The 21,894-nt window shown below is 43.5% G+C and overlaps 1 protein-coding gene across 6 annotated transcripts in view; it reads left to right on the top strand.

Annotated features, from left to right (window-relative positions):
* Positions 1-7,117, top strand: part of CRYM (crystallin mu) — a 72,364-nt gene extending 65,247 nt beyond the window's left edge. For all 6 annotated transcript variants that reach the window (XM_044303542.1, XM_044303541.1, XM_044303543.1 and 3 more), the window contains one exon: positions 6,737-7,117. In XM_044303542.1, the coding sequence (XP_044159477.1) occupies positions 6,737-6,810 (74 nt within the window). In that variant the 3' untranslated portion in view covers positions 6,811-7,117. The remainder of the gene's footprint in view (positions 1-6,736) is intronic.
* The last annotated feature ends 14,777 nt before the right edge of the window (positions 7,118-21,894 follow it).

Raw genomic sequence — 21,894 nt, 5'->3', positions numbered from 1 at the left:
GCTTGCCAGCAGCCGCCATCTTTAAAGTCTTACATGTACGGCGCTGGTCGGGAGGGGTTGATTCCAGGGTGCTGTACATATAAGGGTTTACATACACAATAAAAAACAAATACCCTAAACATAAACTACATGAGTGACAGACTAATACACAGAGGGAGAGGTGACCCTGCCCATGAGGGCTTACAGTCTACAAGGGAAGGAGACAGTAGTTGTGGGTAGAAGCTCCTTAGATGGTTTTGTAGTGGCAGCAGGGTAATGGTAGGAAGTAAGCTTTCCTGAAGAAGTAAGTTTTAAAGTTGCACATCAAAGTTTGTATGGTGGGAGAGTCTGGGAAAGTTCCAGAGTATGGAGGATGCATGTGAGAAATGTAGGCGACGTTTGTGTGAGGAGCAGGCAAGAGGAGAAAATTGTTGCTCATATTTTGAATTCCTTGAGCAATGGGGAGCCAGTGAGGAGATTGTCAGAGGGGAGAGGCGAAGAAGAAAGGAGGGGAGAGGTGAAATATCTGGTTAGCAGTACAGATGGAGGAGTGCAAGTGTGTTAGATGGGAGGCCTCAGAAAAGATTATTGCAGTAGTCTAGGCAGGAGAGGTGGGTGCCATCATTATTGCTGACTCAAGGTTGAGGAAAAAGCAGATACTCAAAATGTTTTTGAGCTGGAGGCAGCAGGTGGTTGTAGCAGTGGCGATGGGCGTAGAGTGGGTTGCAAGCCATGTATTTTTTTACAGATAATGTAGTAGTCCTATGTATCACCACAGATAATACAGTGATAACTCTCTGAGTACAGGTAATGTAGTAGATACAGTGAGGAACAGAAGTATTTGAACACCCTGCGATTTTGCAAGTTCTCCCACTTAGAAATCATGGAGGGGTCTGAAATTCACATTGTAGGTGCATTACCACTCTGAGAGACAGAATAAAAAAATAAATTTAGGAAATCACATTGTATGATTTTTAAAGAATTTATTTGTCTTGCACTGCTGGACATAAGTATTTGAACACCTGAGAAAATCAGTGTTAATATTTGGTACAGAAGCCTTTGTTTGCAGTTACAGAGGTCAAACGTTTCCTGTAGTTCTTCACCAGGTTTGCACACACTGCAGCAGGGATTTAGGCCCACTCCTCCGCACAGATCTCCTCTAGATCTGCCAGGTTTCGGGGCTGTCGCTGAGCAACACTGAGTTTCAGCTCCCTCCAAAGATGTTCTATTAGATTTGTGTCTGGAGACTGGCTAGGCCACTCCAGAACCTCCTTGGTTATCCTGGCTGTGTGCTTCGTGTCGTTGTCATGTTGGAAGACCCAGCCACGACCCATCTTCTATGCTCTGACTGAGGGAAGGAGGTTGTTGCTCAAAATCTCACAATAAATGGCCCCATTCATCCTCTCCTTAATACAGTGCTGTCGTCCTGTCCCCTTTGCAGAAAAGCACCCCCCAAAGCATGATGTTACCACCCCCATGCTTCACAGTAGGGATGGTGTTCTTGGGATGCAACTCATCCTTTTTCCTCCAAACACGACGAGTGAAGTTTAGACCAAAAAGTTCTACTTTGGTCTCATCTGACCACGTGATTTTCTCCCATGCCTCCTCTAGATCATCCTCTATTGGCAAACTTCAGATGGGCCTGGACATGTAATGACTTGAGCAGGGGAACCTTCCGTGCAATGATTTGAAACCATGTGTCACTGCAGACAGGATACAAGATACACAGGATATAACAAACAAGTGTCTAGGAAAGAAGCTGCTGACAAATCCCTACCAGCTCTCCCTAGACTTCTATGCCCACATTCAGACCCTGAAGGTGGGAATGAATGTGTCCTCGTGCCTGGGCTGAAGATTCCCTAGAATCCCTAAGATGGTGAAAGGGGGAAAGAGGCAGCCTGCTCCCTCAGGACCTGGAGGGGGCAGGCGTCTCGCTAACAGCCTAGACAGACAACCACAATAAAACAAAACCAACTTATCTTTTGCTGAGCAGGAACAACCAATCCTTCCTTCCTCTGAGCCAGACAGAAGCTATAACCCGCACTGGGAGTGGGCGTAATTTAAACTCTTACCAATTACCCCACCCAGTGCACCTGAAGGGAGGCGGATACAGCTCCACTCCAAAATAATAACAAAAGGCTACACGTGCTGCTAACCTAGCAGACCTCCGCACATGACCTGAGCAGGGCATGACACCATGATGGCGTAGTGTTCTTCTGGCAGTGACCTTTGAAACTGTGGTCCCAGCACTTTTCATGTGATTGACCAGCTCCTCCCTTGTAGTTTTGGGCTGATTCCTCACCTTTCTTATCATCAGTGATACCCCACGAGGTGAGATCTTGCATGGAGCTCCAGTCCGAGGGAGACTGCCAGTTGTCTTAAGCCATTTTCTTCACAATTGCTCCAACAGTTGATCTATTTTCACCAGGCTGCTTGGCAATTGCCCCGTAGCCCTTTCCAGCCTTGTGAAGGTCCACAATTTTGTCTCTGGTGTCTTTTGACAGCTCTTTGGTCTTGCCCATGATGGTAGTTGGCGTCTGACTGACTGTTTGGTGGACAGGGGTCTTTAAAGAGCTCAGACAGGTGCTACTAAGTTAGATTAATGAGTGGAGTAGAGGTGGGCTTTTTAAAGGCACAGTAATAGGTCTTTGAGAGCCAGAATTCTTGCTGTTTCTCAGGTGTTCAAATACTTTTGTTCAGCAGTGCAAGACAGATAAATTCTTCAAAAATCATACAATGTGATTTCCTGAATTTCTTTTTTAAATTCTGTCTCTCAGATTCGGACTGCACCTCCAATGTGAATTTCAGACCCCTCCATGATTTCTAAGTGGGAGAACGTTCAAAATCGCAGGGTGTTCAAATACTTCTGTTCCTCATTGTAGGTGTGAGACCCCAGACTTTCAGAACATGCACAGTGTGACCTGAAGTCTGGGGCCAGGATGCAGTAATGTGGGCCAAATTCTATATGCAAACCCCCCCCCCCCCCCAACCCTACTGTGAAACAGATATGTGTTTGGACATTACATACATCACTACAAAATATACAGGAGAATAAATACAGCATCACATACCTCTTACATCCAGTGACATCTCCTGTGATGTAGACTTTCCTCAACGTCTTCATTTGGAGATAAGAAAGCCATGAAACCTTCTTTCAGCCGCGTCTCGTCTCTGCAGAGTTTCACAGATTCTTTTTTTAGATTCCTCACTTTACTATCATTCTCCCCCTCCTAGTGACTGTCATCCTGCTGCTACCCCCAATACTGTGGTAGAGCCAGACAGATAGTCCCCCATAATAACATGCTCCCAAACTGTCCTCCATAGTAATAGCGTTCCCTACAGCAGGGTTCCTCAACTCTAGTCCTCAGGGCCCACCTGACGGTTATGTTTTCAGGATTTCCTTAGTACTGAGTAGGTGCTATAATTTGTGTCAGTGCGTCAGGACTTACCACAGGTATTCATTCTGTGGGATATTCTGAAATCATGACTGGTTGGTGGGCCTGGAGGACTGGAGTTGAGACACACTACCCTACAGTATCTCCAATAGCAACCCCATTAATATGTGCTCAATAATAATGCCCCCATAGGGCCCCTAGTAGAAATAAGGCCTCCAATAGTGCCCTCAGCAGTAACAGAAGGGGCCATTTTATTTATATATATATATATATATATATATATATATATATATATAATAATACAGAGGGGGGCCATTATATGTACTAATAATACAGAGGGGGCCATTATATATACTAATAATAATACAGAGGGGTCTATTATATATCCTAATATTACAGAGGGGCAATTATATATAACAATTATACAGGGGGGGGGGCATTATATATTATAGTTATACAGAGGGGCCATTATATATAATAATTACACAGGGGGGGTCATTATATATTATACAGAGGGGGCATTATATATTATAATTATACAGAGGGGCCATTAATAATGGCCCCTCTGTATAATATATAATGCCCCCCATCTCCATAGTGCCTCCAGTATGGCCCCTAGTACTTACATAAAAATAAATAAAATACTTACCTCTCTTCATTGCCTCTTGTAGCTTTTGCTCGGGCGTCCTGGCGCAGGCGGTCAGGAACACATCACTGTGCCCTCCTGCACCGCATCATCACGTCATCTTGCGAGACCCGCACCGATGGAGGTCACGGTGATGTAATTGCGATCTCCTGCACAGCTCTACTGCCTCATAGGCTTCAGTCCTGGCCTGAAGTTTGCGAGGAAGAACAAAGGGGATGGGAGTCATGGGCTTCCATCGCCCTCACTTTACTGCCTGCTGCCTGGCGCCCCCTGAAATTTGGCGCCCGGGGCAATGGCCCCCCCCCCCCCTCCCAAGCTACGCCACTGGGTAGTAGAGTGCAGTTTGAAGGACAGGACAGAATCAAATGTTATCCTGAGAGAACAGAAGTATGAGACTGGTGTAAGTGTGGAACCGTTCACTGTAATTGATGGGTCTAGTGGGGGGCTGAGTGAGATGGGTGAAAAAAGATGGAGTTGTTTTCTCCATAGTCATTATATACTATTTCCATTATATTGTCTTAAAGAGTCACCGTACTTTCACGCAATTTAATAGAGAATGATATAATTAGCAAATTTCTAAATCACTTAATTTAAAAAATCTCCATGCATCCACCTGAAAAAAATATGTTATGGCCACTAAGGGTCTCACTTCCACATAATTTGCAGTTCACTGCCTGTTGTTAGGCTAGATCCATCCATCAGAGGTTCACAGGAAATAGGGGCGTGTCAGACCTAGCTGAGATTCTGACTTCACTGCACTGGCTCTACAGGGCTTTTGAAGATGAGAGAAGCATCCTTCCTTTCTGTAAGTCTGTTCTCCTCATCTGTTGTGGAAGCTCCCTAGCTGAAAACAAACATAGTGGGAAGTGAGATCACTGCAGTACAGGCAGATTCCACAGAAGGGAGATGCCCCTGCTTGTCAGGGAAATGCATCTAGCTGTGCAGCTAAAGAGGGGAATAATTTGGCTGAGGAACACATTAGAGAACACCAAATATTTTCCTTCACAGTTATGATTGTACAATGAAGCACAAAAATTATGAAAACGTTTTTTTATTTTATTCCGGTATGCTTTTAGAGTATAGGACTTTTTCAGCATATTTGACTCCACAACCATGTCAACTGAATTGGTGAGCTGGCCTAATACTGATTTCTCTCGGTTTTCTCAATGCTGAGGTTTAGAAAGTAAGAGGAGAAGGATATAGCTGATAGATATGCTGGAATTCTGGATAGCAGGGAAGTAACATCTAGTACAGAAAGGTACATTTGAGTGTCATCAGCATAGAAGTGGTGCTGGAAGCCGTGGGACTCTATGAACTGTCCCAGGCCGAAGGTATAAATGGAGAAGAGTAATGGGCCTAAGACATAGCCTTGAGGGACACTGAGAGAGGGCAGGATGTAGAAGTGGTTTGTGAGTAGAAGATGACCCCTATTGTCACCCAACCTCTGCCTGTATAGAAATCTACTGATCAACACAAAGTATGATCATTTCCTCAATGATCTAGGAAGGGTTGCATAATGTTTCCTTTTTCTGCTGTGCCTGGATGGCTTGCCAACACTTTCTAAACAGGCTTGTGGTCAAAACAGACTAGACAACCATTGAGCTGCAAATTGTTGGGGCATACATTACTTCTACATTAAGACTGTAGTTCCTGCTAACTGGTTCCTACAAATAGCCGAGCGTTGTCTCCGTAACTGCCTATAGAAATTAAAGGAGAAGCAGCGCGTATGCCTGACCAGCCACTCTGTTCATTTCAGACGTCTCCACGGGGGACAGGGTCCCCGTTATCGGAATCGGTGGGGGTGCCATTAGCAGTACGACGTGCCGTTGATCGTGTCCCAGGTTTATCGGAATGCCGAGTGTTGTGGTGTGGCCTTTAATAGTTTCTGTGTGTGTCATGGTGCTCCTACCTGAATATCGTTGCTCCCAAGGGTTAGGCTCCGAAGCAATAAAGGGGATGAGTAATGCTGGAGAATAAGTCAAGTCCAGACTCTTATAAAGTTCAGCAGCTTTACTTTCATCAACTTGCATCCAGACAATATTCAGGCTTTCTCTTGGTCCCAGCAGGCTTTGGCAGAAACTGGCAGGAAAACTTGATAACTCTGCTTTCTCTCTATTTTCTGTGCTAAACTCTGCTTTAGTCTGGTAGCTGGACTTTAGGGTTGTTCTGATATCTCTGGAGTGGGATGCTTTTGGCTGCTGACCCCCTAGTGACACTCTGTCTGTAGATCTTTGAGGAGTCATGGTGCTCTACGAGCTACTTCCCTTTTGAGACTTCTGCTGTAGGAGGTACAACTTTCCCCTCACTGCTACATCTTTCATGTCTTCTCAGCTCCACTTTCTAGACTAGACTGGAATAAACTAGAACTGCAACCCCTCCTTCTGGTGAAAGGAGGACTAGCCCACTTCTTCCCAAAAGGGGGAGAATGGAATGGTAAGTTCCATTCTATCTAATGATCTCTCTCTCCCTCTGCCAGATACACCCCGCCGTCTGCTGGACAACTAGGAATATTACATGAACATATTAGGTTCAGAGCAATATTAACAATGCACAGTGACAAAAGACCTGGAATAAGTACACAGATTACATTATTAGTTAGCAGTTAAAGACAGTAGCAGGGGGTAGAAATGGTAAAGCAGGACCCCTGGAATACCCCTTTAAGCCTTTGATGTCCTTTGCTTCTTACAATGATTGCTTTTTGTGTCTCTCCTTTCAGGCATGGCCATTGAAGACACAGTCTCAGCAAAACTGGTCTATGACTCTTGGATATCAAGTAAAGGAAATAAATAAAGGCTAATGTGCATTAGTTCTAGGAGTAATCATACACAATGTTTCTAGTGAGCATATTTTACAGGCTTTTTTGTCATTCTGCTTTTTTTTGGTTCTTATTCTTGTGTAATCATATTTTTACTACAAATGTTAAACACCATTGTTTTACTGTCTAATTAAATATAATGTGTTGCCAAGTAGCTGTAATATGTTAGCAAATAGCACATCAAAATGCTTTTCTAATAATAATAATGTGTCAGTGACATGAATATGCTGATCATATAACGATACATTTTATTTTGACAGCAATAAACTTATTACATAATTATTTGTTGTCTAATACCTGTATAGAAATATATACAGACATTTCCCTTCTTTCTCCTCCCTTGTTCTGTTTTTTTTGCGGACCCTATGCGGAACATTTCAAGGGGTCCGCAAAAAAAAACATATGTCTGTTCCGCAAAAAAATAGAACATGCCTATCATTGTATGCATAACGGACAAGGATAGTACTGCTCTATTATGGACCAGCTGTTCTGTTCTGCAAAATACGGAATGCACAGGGACGTCATCCGTATTTTTTGCGGACGAAAAAATATATAGAGTCGTGGGCTTGAGCCCTTAATGTGATTCTGGCTTGTTCAAGACTTTATTACTCTCTCTGACCTTGGATTGCTGACACTTGTGGTTTTATGACTCTGACTTGCTTTAGACTTTGTTATTCTCTTTGCCCCTGGTATTTCTGACGACCTCCTGTCGCCAATCTCCGCATGTTATTGGATTACGTTTGCTACTGCGACATTACCGCCATCAATCCAAAACTACTCTGGGTAAGTGTCACCAGGAGATTCATTGTGGCAAAGTCCATGCCTTCTTCCAGGGAGGCATAGGGTGAAGAATGCATAATGTCTTGGTCTGTGCCATGGATTAGCCTGCACCAGATGGATTATGGCTTTGAGGATCAAGGGCTGCACCAGCTTGGTTACATTAAAGGGATTCTGCAGTGCAAAGGTAAAGGTTATCCATATCAGATTAGCTATCTGGAGAGATAGTGGCGCTTGTGTGAGCGCTGCTTCCCCTTCAAAAAATGACCTGCTCATCGTCTCGCTTATAGAGGTGGCACAGTGTATTTACAGCTGGCCATCCCATTTAAAGGGGTCGTCTCACTTCAGCAAGTGGCATTTATCATGTAGAGAAAGTTAATACAAGGCACTAACTAATACATTGTTATTACCCATAATGCTGCCTTTACTACCACCCTGCAATCCACCAGTGGTGGCCGTGCTTGCACTGTAGGAAAAAGCATCAGCCTCTCTGGGGGCCAGGACCGTGGGAGTGCACATAGGCTGGTTCTTTTTCCTATAGTGTACAAGCACGACCCCCACTGCTGGATTGCAGGGTGGTTGTAACCATGGAAACAAGCAGTGTGTAATGTGATGGGAAAAAAAATCCAGACAGCAAAGGATGTAATATGGATAATAACAATACATATTAGTAAGTGCCCTGTATTAACCTTCTGTACATAATAAATGCCATTTGCTAAAGTGAGACAACCCCTTTAAGTGAATGGGACGAGCAGTTGTAATCAGGCTACATGTAAACGACAGTGAAAAATAGACGTGTGATGGATGTTTTTTTAACGGCCATAACACATCCGTTTTAAGGCCATTGGAAGTCTATGGGGTTATTTACACAGCAGTTTTTTGACAGCCAGTAAATAACAGGCATTTTCTATCTTGTCCATTTTTGACTGACCAACTGCCCCATACAATTGAATGGGTTCCTTTTTGTGAAGGATCTCCAGACACCCCGACTGCGTACCTCCGTTGAGGGATGCTCCTAGTGCTTCCCGAGGACTCCAAGCACTCCACTCTACACCGATACCACCACAGGAACCAGGAACAGGAACAGCTCTTACAAGAGCTAGGAGTAATAGCCAGGGGAGTATACACGTATAGCAATCCCCACACACATGAGACGAGGCTCTATGTTGAATGTAAAACAGGAACTCTTTATTGAACACACCAGCATTGACTTATATACACATTTAGAAATAAAAATAAAACAGGCACTCAACAGCTGGTATGTCTATAGTAGAATATTTATAGTAAAATTTGCAATAAAATATCACATAAAAATTATAAAACATATAAAATATAACATAATCATGAAAGCACTGCGCTTGGTTTAGCTTATCTGTGGTTAACAAGTACTGTTGGGGTTCAGAAAATTGCTTACATCAATAAATGCATTGTGATATAAGTAAGTGACAATTTGTGAAATATAAATGAAAATATAAGAAAAATTTATCCTAGTGAATAAAAGAAGAAAAGATAGATGGTGATGAACTGTGTCCATATAAAATTGTTGTAGCAACTTGTTTTAAGTCCAGTATTTGGTAACACTGCTGTAACAGAGTGAAGATACAAATGTAGCAGCTTACAGAGTCCGCACTCCAAGTACAAGGATATAGGTAATATTCGGGTTATTTGAATGGGGCGTCCCCCTCACTGTAAACCCTCTTACCTTGACTTTCAGAGTGCTTGTTGCTGTGTATAAGGTACTTTGTAGCGCTCGGTTGTAAAACTTTTAAACTTCCCGCTTGTTGCTCTCCGGTCTCGGCGTTACCACGTGATGTTGATACGTGTCACCTTCCAGGAAGCAGCGTGCAGGGATCGCGTAATCTCGCGATAATTCCGATCAGCTCCTCTATCGCTGGTATCAAGAAGCTTTTGTTCGCTGATAATATTGCCGATGATTTGTAAGTCTCTTTCCTCGGGTTAGGATGGGTAGTATATCACTCGCAGGACCAGCCAGACGCGTTTCGAGGGGTCTCCCTCTTCCTCAGTGGCTATATTGCGAGTGCCTCTACCCTCTTCTTTATATACTCCTCCAACACGAACCTCATCAAATACCCGGCATGGATTCTTGATCTTCATATATAGCTTTTACTCAATGCATATCATTATATATCTCTATAGACAATTTTATTTATAAACTGACATTAAAAAACTAAAATAAACATTGGTAAAAATGTAGATTATACATTTAAATTCAGAATATTTAAAAGAACGTCTTTGGATAACCCTTCCCTTGTATACTCACTCAATTAATTGATATTTCTATCAATTCATTTTACATTCTAGATTCTTCAGTTGCTGCAATCAATAATAGTCAATAATAGAAAAAAGAGTCAATAATAGAAAAAACGCATCGAATTTTGGAAAAAACGCATCATGCTTAAAAAACCGCATATGCGTTTTCGATGCGTTTTCTCCACCATGGGTTTCCCTATAATTTCTGTATTGTCCCTAATGCTTGGGGACTAAAATAGATTGTTTTAGAGACACAAAAATGGATGTTTCTTAATTCCAATCTTATTACTTCTCATTTTTTGGGTTGTTCTGCAGAGTAGACTTTGCACAATAGATAGATGAGTTTAGATGAATTTGCACAATATCTGCATGGATTTTGGATGAAATATGGGGAGGGGGCCCAACTCCGAGGGGAGATCCTGGTGCTGCTAAACAGCCCGACTCAGGATGTCACCATCAGAGGAGGGCACCCATCCCCAATGTCTACAGGAAGCCAAACAACTCAAAGTCCGAGTTGAGTCCTCGTGGGAGGAGTGTTTCAAAATTGAAGATTCTTCTGGATTCCTGCCTCGACATCCTGGCGATATGGTCTCCCCCTCTCCAGTGCACATCCACTTTTTCAAAAGCTGCGAAGACCATACCCTCAGGGTTTTTATTGTGATATTCTTTATAATGCAGTGAGAGAGAATGCTTCTCATAGCCATTTCTTATATTTGTAATGTGTTCTGACAGTCTTTTTTTCAGTGTACGTTTTGTTCGTCCAATGTATTGTTTTTTGCACTGACATTCTATAACATATAAGATATTAGTTGAGCTACACGTCAGAAATTCCTTTATTTTCCATGTAAAAGTGTTAACGCATGATTGTATTTCAGTGGTCTTCTTGGGAAATGATGTGATTTTACATATTGCACACTTCCCACATTTATAGAAGCCACTCAAATTCAACCAACCCTGCATGGATAATTTATTCCTTTTATTTGGGACAGTTGGTGCTATTTTTAAGGACAAATTCTGAGCTCTTGAGTATGTTATTTGAGGACCATTGCTAACCAAAGGGCCTATTAATCTATCACTTAATAAATGGTGCCAATGTTTCCTCACAATTCCTTCTATTTTTCTGTGTTGTTTGTTGAAGGGTAATATCATTCTCAACTGATCATTATTTTCTTCTTCTCTGTCCTTCTTTGTTTTTTCTACAAAGAAGGTATCTCTATGCATATTTTTAACTTTTGTGAGTGCTTTATCCAATACAATATTTGGGTAATTTTTCTCTAAAAAACGTTTTTTCATAATTTCGGCCTCAACTTCAAAATCATTTACATCTGTACAATTCCTTTTTATGCGTTTAAATTGGCCCTTTGGTACTTCAAGCAACCATCTTGGTAGATGGCAACTTGAAAACAGTATATAACTGTTTCGGGAGACCTCTTTTTGGTATGTGCTACAGATTAACTGGTTATTCCGTACTTTAATTAGTAGGTCTAGGAATTCTATTCTCTCTTTGTTTATATTGGCAGAAAACTTTAGATTATATGCATTGATGTCGATGTTTGCAAGAAATATATCGAGATTTTCTCTTGTACCTTTCCAGATAAATAGGATATCATCGATAAACCTATGCCAGAGTACCAGGTCTGCCCCCAGGATGGGCAAGATCTCTTCACATTCCCAATTTGCCATAAATAAATTGGCATAACTGGGGGCAAACCTGGTACCCATGGCGGTTCCCCTGGTCTGGAGATAATAGTCCAGATTATAAGCGAAATAGTTATGAGTTAGAATAAATTTTACCCCCTCCGCTATAAGCTATAAAGTCTATTTGTTTCTCAGGGAAATCACTATGTATCTTTAGTTGGTTCCTCAATGCCTGTATTCCCTGATTATGATTTATGACTGTATAGAGGGAACTTACATCTAAAGTCCCCAATATCCAGTCTGTTTCATATTTTAATCCCTCCACTATTTTAATAACTTGAGTTGTGTCTCTAATATATGCAAAATTCTTTTTCACACTTTGCTGTAGAAGTTTGTCAATGTATTCTGACAAATTGGACGTTAGTGAACCTATGCCAGAGATGATTGGTCTGCCAGGCGGGTTCATCTGGTCTTTATGAACCTTTGGAAGACAGTAGAATACAGATAATCTACTGTGAGTGGTACTGATATATCCAAACTCTTGTTCATTTATTATTCCCTTTTCCCAACCATCTCTGGCATAGTCCACCAACTGCTCAATGTATTCTTTTGTGGGGTCCTTCATCAGTTTGGAGTATGTGTCAGTGTCTGACAATTGTCTTTGACATTCTGCATCATATTTTTCTGTCTCCAAAATGACAATGGCTCCTCCCTTGTCAGCAGGCCGTATAGTAATTTTTTCAATCTTTTGTAATTGTTTTAGGGCCTGTATTTCCTGTGTTGTTACATTATTTCCTATTCTTCCGTTTATATTCAGTTTTCTTATGTCTTTCTCTACAGACTTTTTAAATGCTGCCATCTCATGGCCTATTTGTTGCCTTGGGTACATCTTACTTTTTACTTTTAAGTTTGTGTGTGTGAAAATATCTTTCTCCCCAGAGTTTCTAATTATAGGGTTCCTCATAAAATGTTTCTTTAAGCACAATTTTCTAACAAATTTCTCTATTCCAATATAAATATCGAATTTGTTAGCCTGTGCCGTAGGGGCGAATTTGAGACCCTTATTTAACAGTTGAATCTGTGCTGGAGTAAGTACTGTTTGGCTAAGATTAATGATTGAGTCTTTTTCTTTCTGGAGTTTTATTATCTGTAATTCCTTCTTATTTTTTCTTTTTCCCCTCCTTGTCCCTTTTGATCGTAATGGCGTTGGTAACGGTTTGGGGTATATTTTGACCTCCTGCCCTGATAATCCTCCTCCCTGAAGTTGTATTGTTGTTGGTCCCTGTGTCTTAGATTGTATTGGTGACCTGCTTCTTGGTAATAAACCGTCTTTGGGGGGGATTTTTCTCGTTCCGGGGTTGCATGTCTCATTTGGCGTGTTTTCGCTTTGTGGTGCGGGGGGGTCCCATCTAAAAAATGATTAGTCATAATTGGTTCATACCTGTTTCTCACTGGGATTGCATATTCAACATGTTGTCTACTTTCTCTAATTTGATCTTCATTTATCTCTGTATTTGTATGGTGATTCCCAACTGGTATGTGTTTGTCTATTTCACCCCTGGTAGTTTTTTTTTAATTTTTTACTCTTTTTATTGATTATTTCTTGTTCTATTGATCCTAAATTTTTACAGATTCTCTTTTGCCAATTTATAATTTCATCATTGAGAGGAGATTTTTGTATTATTTCTTTGATTTTTAGGATTTTTTCTGAGGTTTCCTCTAAAATCTGGTTCCTCCTTTTAATAATTAATTCTACCAGTGCTATAGACTGTTGTAGTAAAAGTTTATCCCATTCTTCTTTAAAGGAATCAGTGATCAAATCCATGGCTGGATTTTTAGAGAGCTGTAATCCTTTGGGTATTATACCCAATTCTAGGTGTTTCCCTAGGGATTTGATCTCCCATTTTTGCTTAAGCTGTCTAATAAGCAAGGTTTCCAGCTCTCTAAAAGATTCCGTAATGGATTTCTCCATAGGTTCATCTATGTTGTTATCTTCAAAGGAAAAGGTTTCCAATCTGACATTTTGAATCTGACATCCTCAAAACAGAGCACCTTGACCACACTAACAGACACGGGTGAGCCACGTTATATTTGTGCCTTTATATACACATTTTCCAACCAGGGTACCACCCCTGTGGACCTGGTTGGGAACTGAGGACATGACATAGTAGCCAATCCTTTACAGCTTTACAGTTTAAACACAAAAACTAACCCTATTTAACAAACACAATGGCATGGTCTGTGACGCAATTAACAAACACAATGGCATGGTCTGTGACACAATTAATAAAACACAATTACCAAAACACATTCGGCTCTGCCTGTGATACAATTACCAAACATAATGGTCTAACTTAATCACTCACAGGCAGAAAACACAAATTTTTCCCAAAACCCAGAAAACCCCACATATCCCCATAATTTATACATTCATGGATAGCTCTGATCTGGGTGAACAACATATCAAAAAATCACCCAGATCCGAGCAGGGGCTCCCGAATTACATAGAAGTTACATTTGGCCGACCGCAAGCATGGCTTTCCTGCCCAAAATAGTTCCACAGATTTAGGCTGTGCGGCCGGTCTATCTTCTTCTTCAATTTGGTAGCCTGTCTCTGTCCGGCGAGTCCACCAAGGTTATGTTGGTAACTGGTACTTGCGGTCTCTGTGTTGCTCCCTGGCTTGGAGTGGAGGTTGCTTTTCTGGGCAGGGATCGGCGGTACTCTGCTCTGCTGCCAGCGCTACCATGGAAGAAGCCTGGTTGGAGCCTGGTTGTTCGAGGGGGAGACTGACTGTCTCCCCTTTGGATACCCAGCTCTGCTGCTGGAGGGGGAGATCGACTGTCTCCCTTTTGGCTAAACAGCCCTGTTGCTGGGGGACAGGACCGACTGTCCCTACCCCCTGTGCTGTAAGTGCAGAGACCACGGTCCCATCTGCACTGTTGTGAGGCTTACTGTCTCCCCCTGGTGCGTTAAGCTGCCGCTGGGGAGAGGGGGTAACTAGCTCCTCTCCCATACATACTTCCAGCCACTGGGGAGGGCGACTGACCGTCTCCGCTCCCAATACAGTGTCCTGCTGCTGGGGAAAGGAGACTGGGCTCTCTATTCCCTGCAGGACACTCTGCCGCTGGAGGACAGGACCGACTATCTCTGCCCCCTGTAACTCAGCCTGCCGCTGGGAATGGAGACTGGGTTCCCAATAAATCACATTGCCGCTGGGGAGGGCGATCAACCGTCTCCGCTCCCAATACAGTGTCCTGCTGCTGGGGAAAGGAGACTGGGCTCTCTATTCCCTGCTTGACACTCTGCCGCTGTGGGGCCAGGACCGACTGTCTCTGCCCCCTGTAACTCAGCCTGCCGCTGGGGAATGGAGACTGGGCTCACAATTCCCAATAAATCACATTGCCGCTGGGGGACAGGACTGACTGTCTCTACCCCCTGTAACTCAGCCTGCCACTGGGGAATGGAGACTGGGCTCCCAATTCCCTGCAGGACCGGTGGAGACACCTCGGTCCCATCTCCACCGTCCCCCTGGGGTTCTTCCCAGTAAACCTCCACAATATCTTCCCAGCTGAAGAGGTCTGGCTTTGGGTCTGTCACTCTGCTCTCCTGCTGAGCCTTCTCACTGGAGTGGAACAGCTGCTGGTAGCCCTATTCCAGCTCCATCTCCCGGGTCACCAGGTGGACCAGGTCCTGCTCAATCTCATGAGTGTCGTCCCAGTCATACCTGCTCTCCCTCCATTCCAAGAGATCACGGAACCGGGCTTGTGTAGGGCTCCCAAACTTCAGCTCTGAAAAAGTCTCCCATAACAAACCAGGACCATCAAACTCCTTTCCCTCTGGCTTGTCATGCTCAGCTGTCCTGGGTAGGTACTGTGCTCCATACCATCAGAGCGCCTGGTAGGCATCTTCCAGCCATAGCTCCTGCCATGCTAGGTGTTCCAATTTCTTTACCCATTCCTCCCGGGGCTGCTCTCCCAGGAAGGGCATCCGCAGGGCTACTCGCTTCTGCAACCGCTGGTTTTCCGTGGGGAGTCTCTTGTCCCGCATATACTCCACAATACCCAGTGCCTGGTACCAGATGCCTTTGCGGACTGCATCTGGGTCATCCATGACACCCTCATCGTACTCCACTGCTGGTTCCATTCTGGTGCTGTCAGGGTCGCTGTACTAGGACATGCGTTGCCCTCAAATTGTAAAATCCATGGAATGGTGTCTCCTGTAGCTGTCCTTCTGGCTGTGGGAACGATCCCGCAGCTTGCCACCAATGTAAAGGATCTCCTGACACCCCGACTGCGTACCTCCGTTGATGGATGCTCCTAGTGCTTCCCGAGGACTCCAAGCACTCCACTCGACACCGATACCACCACAGGAACCAGGAACAGGAACAGCTCTTACAAGAGCTAGGAGTAATAGCCAGGGGAGTATACACGTATAGCAATCCCCACACACATGAGACGAGGCTCTATGTTGAATGTAAAACAGGAACTCTTTATTGAACACACCAGCATTGACTTATATACACATTTTCCAACCAGGGTACCACCCCCGTGGACCTGGTTGGGAACTGAAGACATGACATAGCAGCCAATCCTTTACAGCTTTACGGTTTAAACACAAAAACTAACCCTATTCAACAAACACAATGGTCTGTGATGCAATTAACAAACACAATGGCATGGTCTGTGACACAATTAACAAAATGCAATTACCAAAACACATTGGGATCTGCCTGTGATACAATTACCAAACATAATGGGCTAACTTAATCACTCACAGGCAGAAAACACACTTTTTTCCCAAAACACAGAAAACACCTGAAAACCCCACATATCCCCATAATTTATACATCCATGGATAGCTCTGATCTGGGTGAACAACATATCCAAAAATCACCCAGATCCGAGCAGGGGTTCCCGAATTCCGTGGAAGTCACATTTGGCCGACCACAAGCATGGCTTTCCTGCCCAAAACAGTTCCACAGCTGTGCGGCCGGTCTATCTTCTCCTTCAAAGTTAGTATTTGGGCCATAATCCTGAGGCAAGAGGCTGGCAAACAGGCCTCTCCAAAACCCAGTGGCAAGGTTAGTTTCGCCACACTTTTTAATGTCCGTTTCTCGGAAAGGCATCAGTCAAAGAAACGGACAGTTTATGCGTTTTTAGCTGACGTTTTTTTCCACTGTCGTGTGCTTGTAGCCTTACACTTTGCCAACGCTGCAGAGGAGACAGCACTCAGGCAATTTTGAAAGTGGAAGCCACGGTCGCACATGAGAAAATTATCTTACTAAATAGCTGATCGGCGCGGGTACCAGGAGTTAGACCACCATCCGATCCTCAGGATAGGTCCCCAAAATCTTTGTACTGCACAACCTATTTAAGAATGTGTATTAATGTTGTGTATGTTACTGTCATAGTTAGTCTTCAGCGAATCAAAATATTCAAAGTGGACTTTGATCTGAATTTCAGGAAAAATTAGATTCACCGCAAAGCCAAATTTCCTTGTGCTTTGTTGTAACGAATCAATTTTCCCTGAAATTGTGGTAAAAATTAAAAAAAATCATACCTGCATTCAGGGGTTATTCATTTAAAAAACATAAAGAAATTGTACTTACCTCATCCATTTGAGCGCGAAGAGGCCGCCATGGCCATCTAGCTTGAAGATCCTGCGCGAAACTTGTGCAAGATTTCGCCCTGGATCTTCAAGCAAGATGGCCACGGCTGCCTCTTCGTGCTCAAATGGATGAGGTAACCCCTGAAAGGCCTGAATATTGATCTCAAATGCCGTGATCAGCGATCATTAATTTGTATGTTCTGTGTCTACTTAGATTAGTACACATGACAGACCACATGCCCTTTGTGAGAACTGGGAAGAAAGACACCTCCTCATTGAGTTTCCATTCATTTCAATGATAAGACGTGTACTTGTTAAGGCTCCATTCACACATCCGCAATTCCGTTCTGCATTTTGTGGAACGGAATTGTGGACCCATTTATTTCTATGGGGCCGCACTATGTGCGGCCCGGATCCAGAATTGCGGATCTGCACTTCCGGGTCTGCAATTCCGATCCCCCAAAAAATAGAACATGTCCTATTCTTGTCCGCGGACAAGATTAGGCATTTTCTATTAAGTGCCAGCGACATTGGCGGTGTCACACACATGAACGTGTGAATGGACTCTAAATATAGATATTAACTGGAGAAAAAACTATGTGAGTGCTCTAAATAAATTCAGCCTGAATATTTTTGTGTGTTCTGGCTGTTTTCTTCCAGAAATTATTGGATTAAAACTCATTTGCAAATGTAATTCATTGCCAGATTTGTCATAGGGTAAGATAAGCCCTATCTAGTACAGGAAACTAAGGTTTAATTAAAATATGCCCGCAGACTGATAAAATCTTAAAAAAACAAAGTAAACAAAACAGTCTCTAATAATTGTTAAAACTGTTGCTGCAGTGGTATATGTGCCATATAGGCTGGTTATCCAGTGTCTATGGGGCCCAGAATCTGGTGCTGTAGTTCCACCCTCAGTCCTTATTCTGTAAATTTGGTGGTGGATGGCTTGACCCATTTCTTATTGCTGTCCTTGGGGTAACAAAGAGTGCAAAGCAGCACCAGCTCTCTACTTTAAAGGGGTTGTTCTGCCAGTAAAATTAAAAATTTTATAGAAATAAAAAATTTCCTATGTCAATATTGACAGGAAGTACAGACCTCTGAGGGACTCAAGAAGTATCATAACAGAAGGTGAGTATCAGGAATTTCATAATGATGGCCTACAAAGAGATTTTGGGGTGTGTGAGCTCTTACATCTCTTCCTAGACTAGTGACATCACATTCATTGGTCACATGCCTCAGATGCAGCTCAATCTCATTTTTTTATTTTTTTATATTGTATATTTGTTAAAGAATATAAAATGACAATGCACATCCACAATAGATTCATCCACAATAGTACAAGGTAAAAGATGAAGCATGTAAAGCATCCCATTCATGTTGATTGAGCATGTATAACACTCGATAATATGCGATGATGGAAAATGAAAAAACGAGCAGTAATATAACAATAAAGTGAACTAAGAGAAACTGTGTCTATCTTTAATCAGTCCAAGATAGGACTACTGAGCAGCAAATCCTAGAACCAATAAGACATCAAGTAGTAATGAAGGTGTCTTAGAGGCCCGATGTCACCGCCAGTTCTGTGAGTAGGTCTGGCAGACGTTCTTCTCTACCCCTTGCATGACGTTCTTTGTTTTGGTTTCACTTTATCATCTCCTTTCCTTCTCCTAGGACAATTTAGACTAATTGTCTCCCTTTATATTCCCTCCCATACTGCCTCACTTTGCGGTTTATACTACTTCATGGATGAGGTGTTCACTGCTGGAGGCTGCTGCTGCTGTTTGCTAAGATAAGTCTTTTTCTTTATTTGTGTTTCCTTGCTGGCTTGATTCTAGGTGATCCTGTCTCCTTCCGTATTAAGTGCAGGGAGCCGGTGGTCGTGTCCCCTCACTATTATAGGGTCTTCAGGTGTCACACAGTCTTAGGTACGTGGGCATGCAATTGTCTACCATTCAGACCCTTGCATGGGCATAGCAGTCAGGGAGAGCTCTTAGAGTTTTATAGGCCTCATCCATATGCTCCTTAGTTTGGGATCAAGCCAGTCGGATGTTTATTTATAAGTTCCAGCTATCTGCAACATCATCCGTGACACCCGAGAGCCCAGAGCTTCTCAATAAGTAATGCTTCATCAAACTAATATCCAAAAGACAAGACAAATAAGAAGACAATGACACAATGGGGGGGGGGGGGGGGACAACACATCTTTATCCCAAGGTCGTTAAGGTTGCCTCGTGGCCCAGTAGTTATCCCACAGGTCCCATATGGCATTAAAGAGTAAAATTTTTCCTGAAACATAGCCGTGGAGTATTCCATTGTTTGGACCTCTGTCACCCTAGCATACAAATCAGAAACCCGTGGTGGATCAGGGCTTTTCCAAGATTGGGAGATTAAACAACGGGCTGCTGTTAGTATTAATAGTAATAACGTAAGTGAGTGTTTTTTAACTTGAATGGGGACCACAATAAGCAGGAAGAACATAGGGTCAGGTCGGATTTCTAGGGTGCCTACTCCAGTCCAATAGGGGCGTATTTTGGGGCAGTCCCAGAAAATATGAGGCAAAGTACCCCTATGCAACCCACACTTCCAGCAATCTCTCGGGACTACTGGGTTCATTCTATGGAGGAGGTCAGGAGTATGGTACCATTACATTAAAATTTTATATTGGTTCTCCTGGTGTAGTACCGACATAGAGGATTTCGCTGCTCTCCTCCATATAAGGTGCCAAAGTGCGTCCAGTAAGGCCTTCCCTAGGTACTCCTCCCACTGTACCATGTAGGTGTGCCTTTGAACCCGATCAGGGGAGGGAGTCAGCAATATGGAGTAGATCTCAGAAATTAGACCCTTCGCGTGTACTCCTTCCCTGCAAAGGCGTTCAAAGGGAGTCGGGAGACTGTGACCCCTAAAAAAATGGACTGTGCAAAGCGACTGATATGGATATAAAAGTAATTGGAGGAGGAGGGGAGATGATATTTGGTCTGGAGGGTAGAAAACGGCAAGAGGTCCCTAGTGAAGGGGGACACAATATCTGCAAACCGAAACACTCCCCGCTGAAACTATGGTCTCGTCGTGGACGTGGTAAGAATAGTAGGGAGCATAGGGTGATACAAAAAGGAGGTTATAGCAGAATGGCTAGAAACCAGAGGGAACCTACCACTACACAGTTGCCATATGAGTCTAGTGCAAGCCATAGGCCCTAAGAGGTCCCTAACTGGTAGGGTCTTGCGAGAACCACACCATAGCATAGAGTTAGGATGTGTAGGAGCTAACCAGAGTCTTTCTATCTGCATCCAGACAGAGTACAGGTGCAAGGAAGCCCAAGCCGTGAGAGAATGTAGTTGGGCCGCCCAGTAATATTTGGACAGATCTGGTACTCCCAGTCCACCCTGGCACTTACTGGATAGAAGAACTGAACTTGGGGTTCTATGATGTCTCCCCGCCCATATGAATCTAAGGAGGTGAGAATGAATGGATCTCAGATCCTTGAGGGGAACTACAATTGGTAAGGTCTCAAAAAGATACAGAAGCTTGGGCAAGATCGTCATTTTAGTCGCGGCAATACGTCCCATGAGAGAGAGTGGGAGAGCTTGCCACTTGTCCAGGAGACCCCTGATTTCTGCATATATGCCTGGGAAGTTAGCTTTGTAAAGGTCCCCATATCGGGGCGGAAGGTCAACACCTAAATATCGCAGGGAATCCATCTTCCAGTGGAAAGGGAAGTTAACCCTAAGAGAGCTCAGGGCTGCCTGAGAAATATTAAGAGGGAGGGCCTCAGTTTTATGAGTGTTGACCCTATACCCTGAGAGCCGACCAAATTTCTGCAGGATATAGTGGAGGTTTGGTAGGGAAATATGAAGTTTAGTGAGGGTAAGAAGGATGTCGTCTGCATATAGCGATAGCTTAAACTCCTTGTCCCTGACCATAACACCTCTGATGTCTGGACATGCCCTGACTTTGGCCGCCCTGGGATCGATACACATGGCAAATAATAGAGGAGATAGGGGGCACCCCTGTCTCATCCCATTAGCAATGCGTATGGGTCGAGATTGAGCATGAGGTAGTTTGATTGTCGCTGTGGCGGAGGAGTATAGGCTACGAGTGGCCCTAACGAAGGGACCAGAAAGGCCATAAGCCTGCAAGGTAGCAAAAAGGAAAGGCCAACCTAAACGGTTGAACGCCTTTCCTGCCTCTAAACTAAAAAGTAGCGCCTCCTCACCCGAGCGAGATATGACATCTATCAAGTCAATGCTTCTTCCTGTGTTATCGGTCCCCTGACGGCCTGGGACAAATCCCACCTGGTCTTTGTGGGTCAGGGAGGGGAGAAAAACGTTTAGTGGGGAGGCCAGGGCCTTGGTGTAAATCTTAAGGTCTGAGTTAAGCAGGGCAATGGGCCTGTAATTTTGGCACTCGTGGGGGTCTTTCCCAGGTTTCGGAATCATCGTGAGATAAGAGTGAGACATTGGGGCAGGTACTGCGTTGCCAGCTATAAAATGATTAAAAAGGGTAACTAAGTGAGGGATTAGTTCGGTCTTGAAATCTTATAATATTTATCCGAGAAGCCATCAGGTCCTGGGGATTTACCCTGAGGTAGATGGTCCACCACTTCTCCTATCTCTTCCGGTGTTATCGGACTATTAAGGGTGGCAAGATCAGAAGCCGATATGGTAGGGAGGTGACAGGAGGCCAAATAAGACTGGAGTGTACTATCTCTAAGCCTCTCATCCGAGGGGAGATCGGAGGGTAGATTGTACAGGGAAGAGTAGTA

The sequence above is a fragment of the Bufo gargarizans genome, chromosome 8, assembly GCF_014858855.1.
Source record: "Bufo gargarizans isolate SCDJY-AF-19 chromosome 8, ASM1485885v1, whole genome shotgun sequence".
NCBI classification, from domain to species: domain Eukaryota; kingdom Metazoa; phylum Chordata; class Amphibia; order Anura; family Bufonidae; genus Bufo; species Bufo gargarizans.
This window is presented reverse-complemented; position numbering and strand designations above follow the sequence as displayed.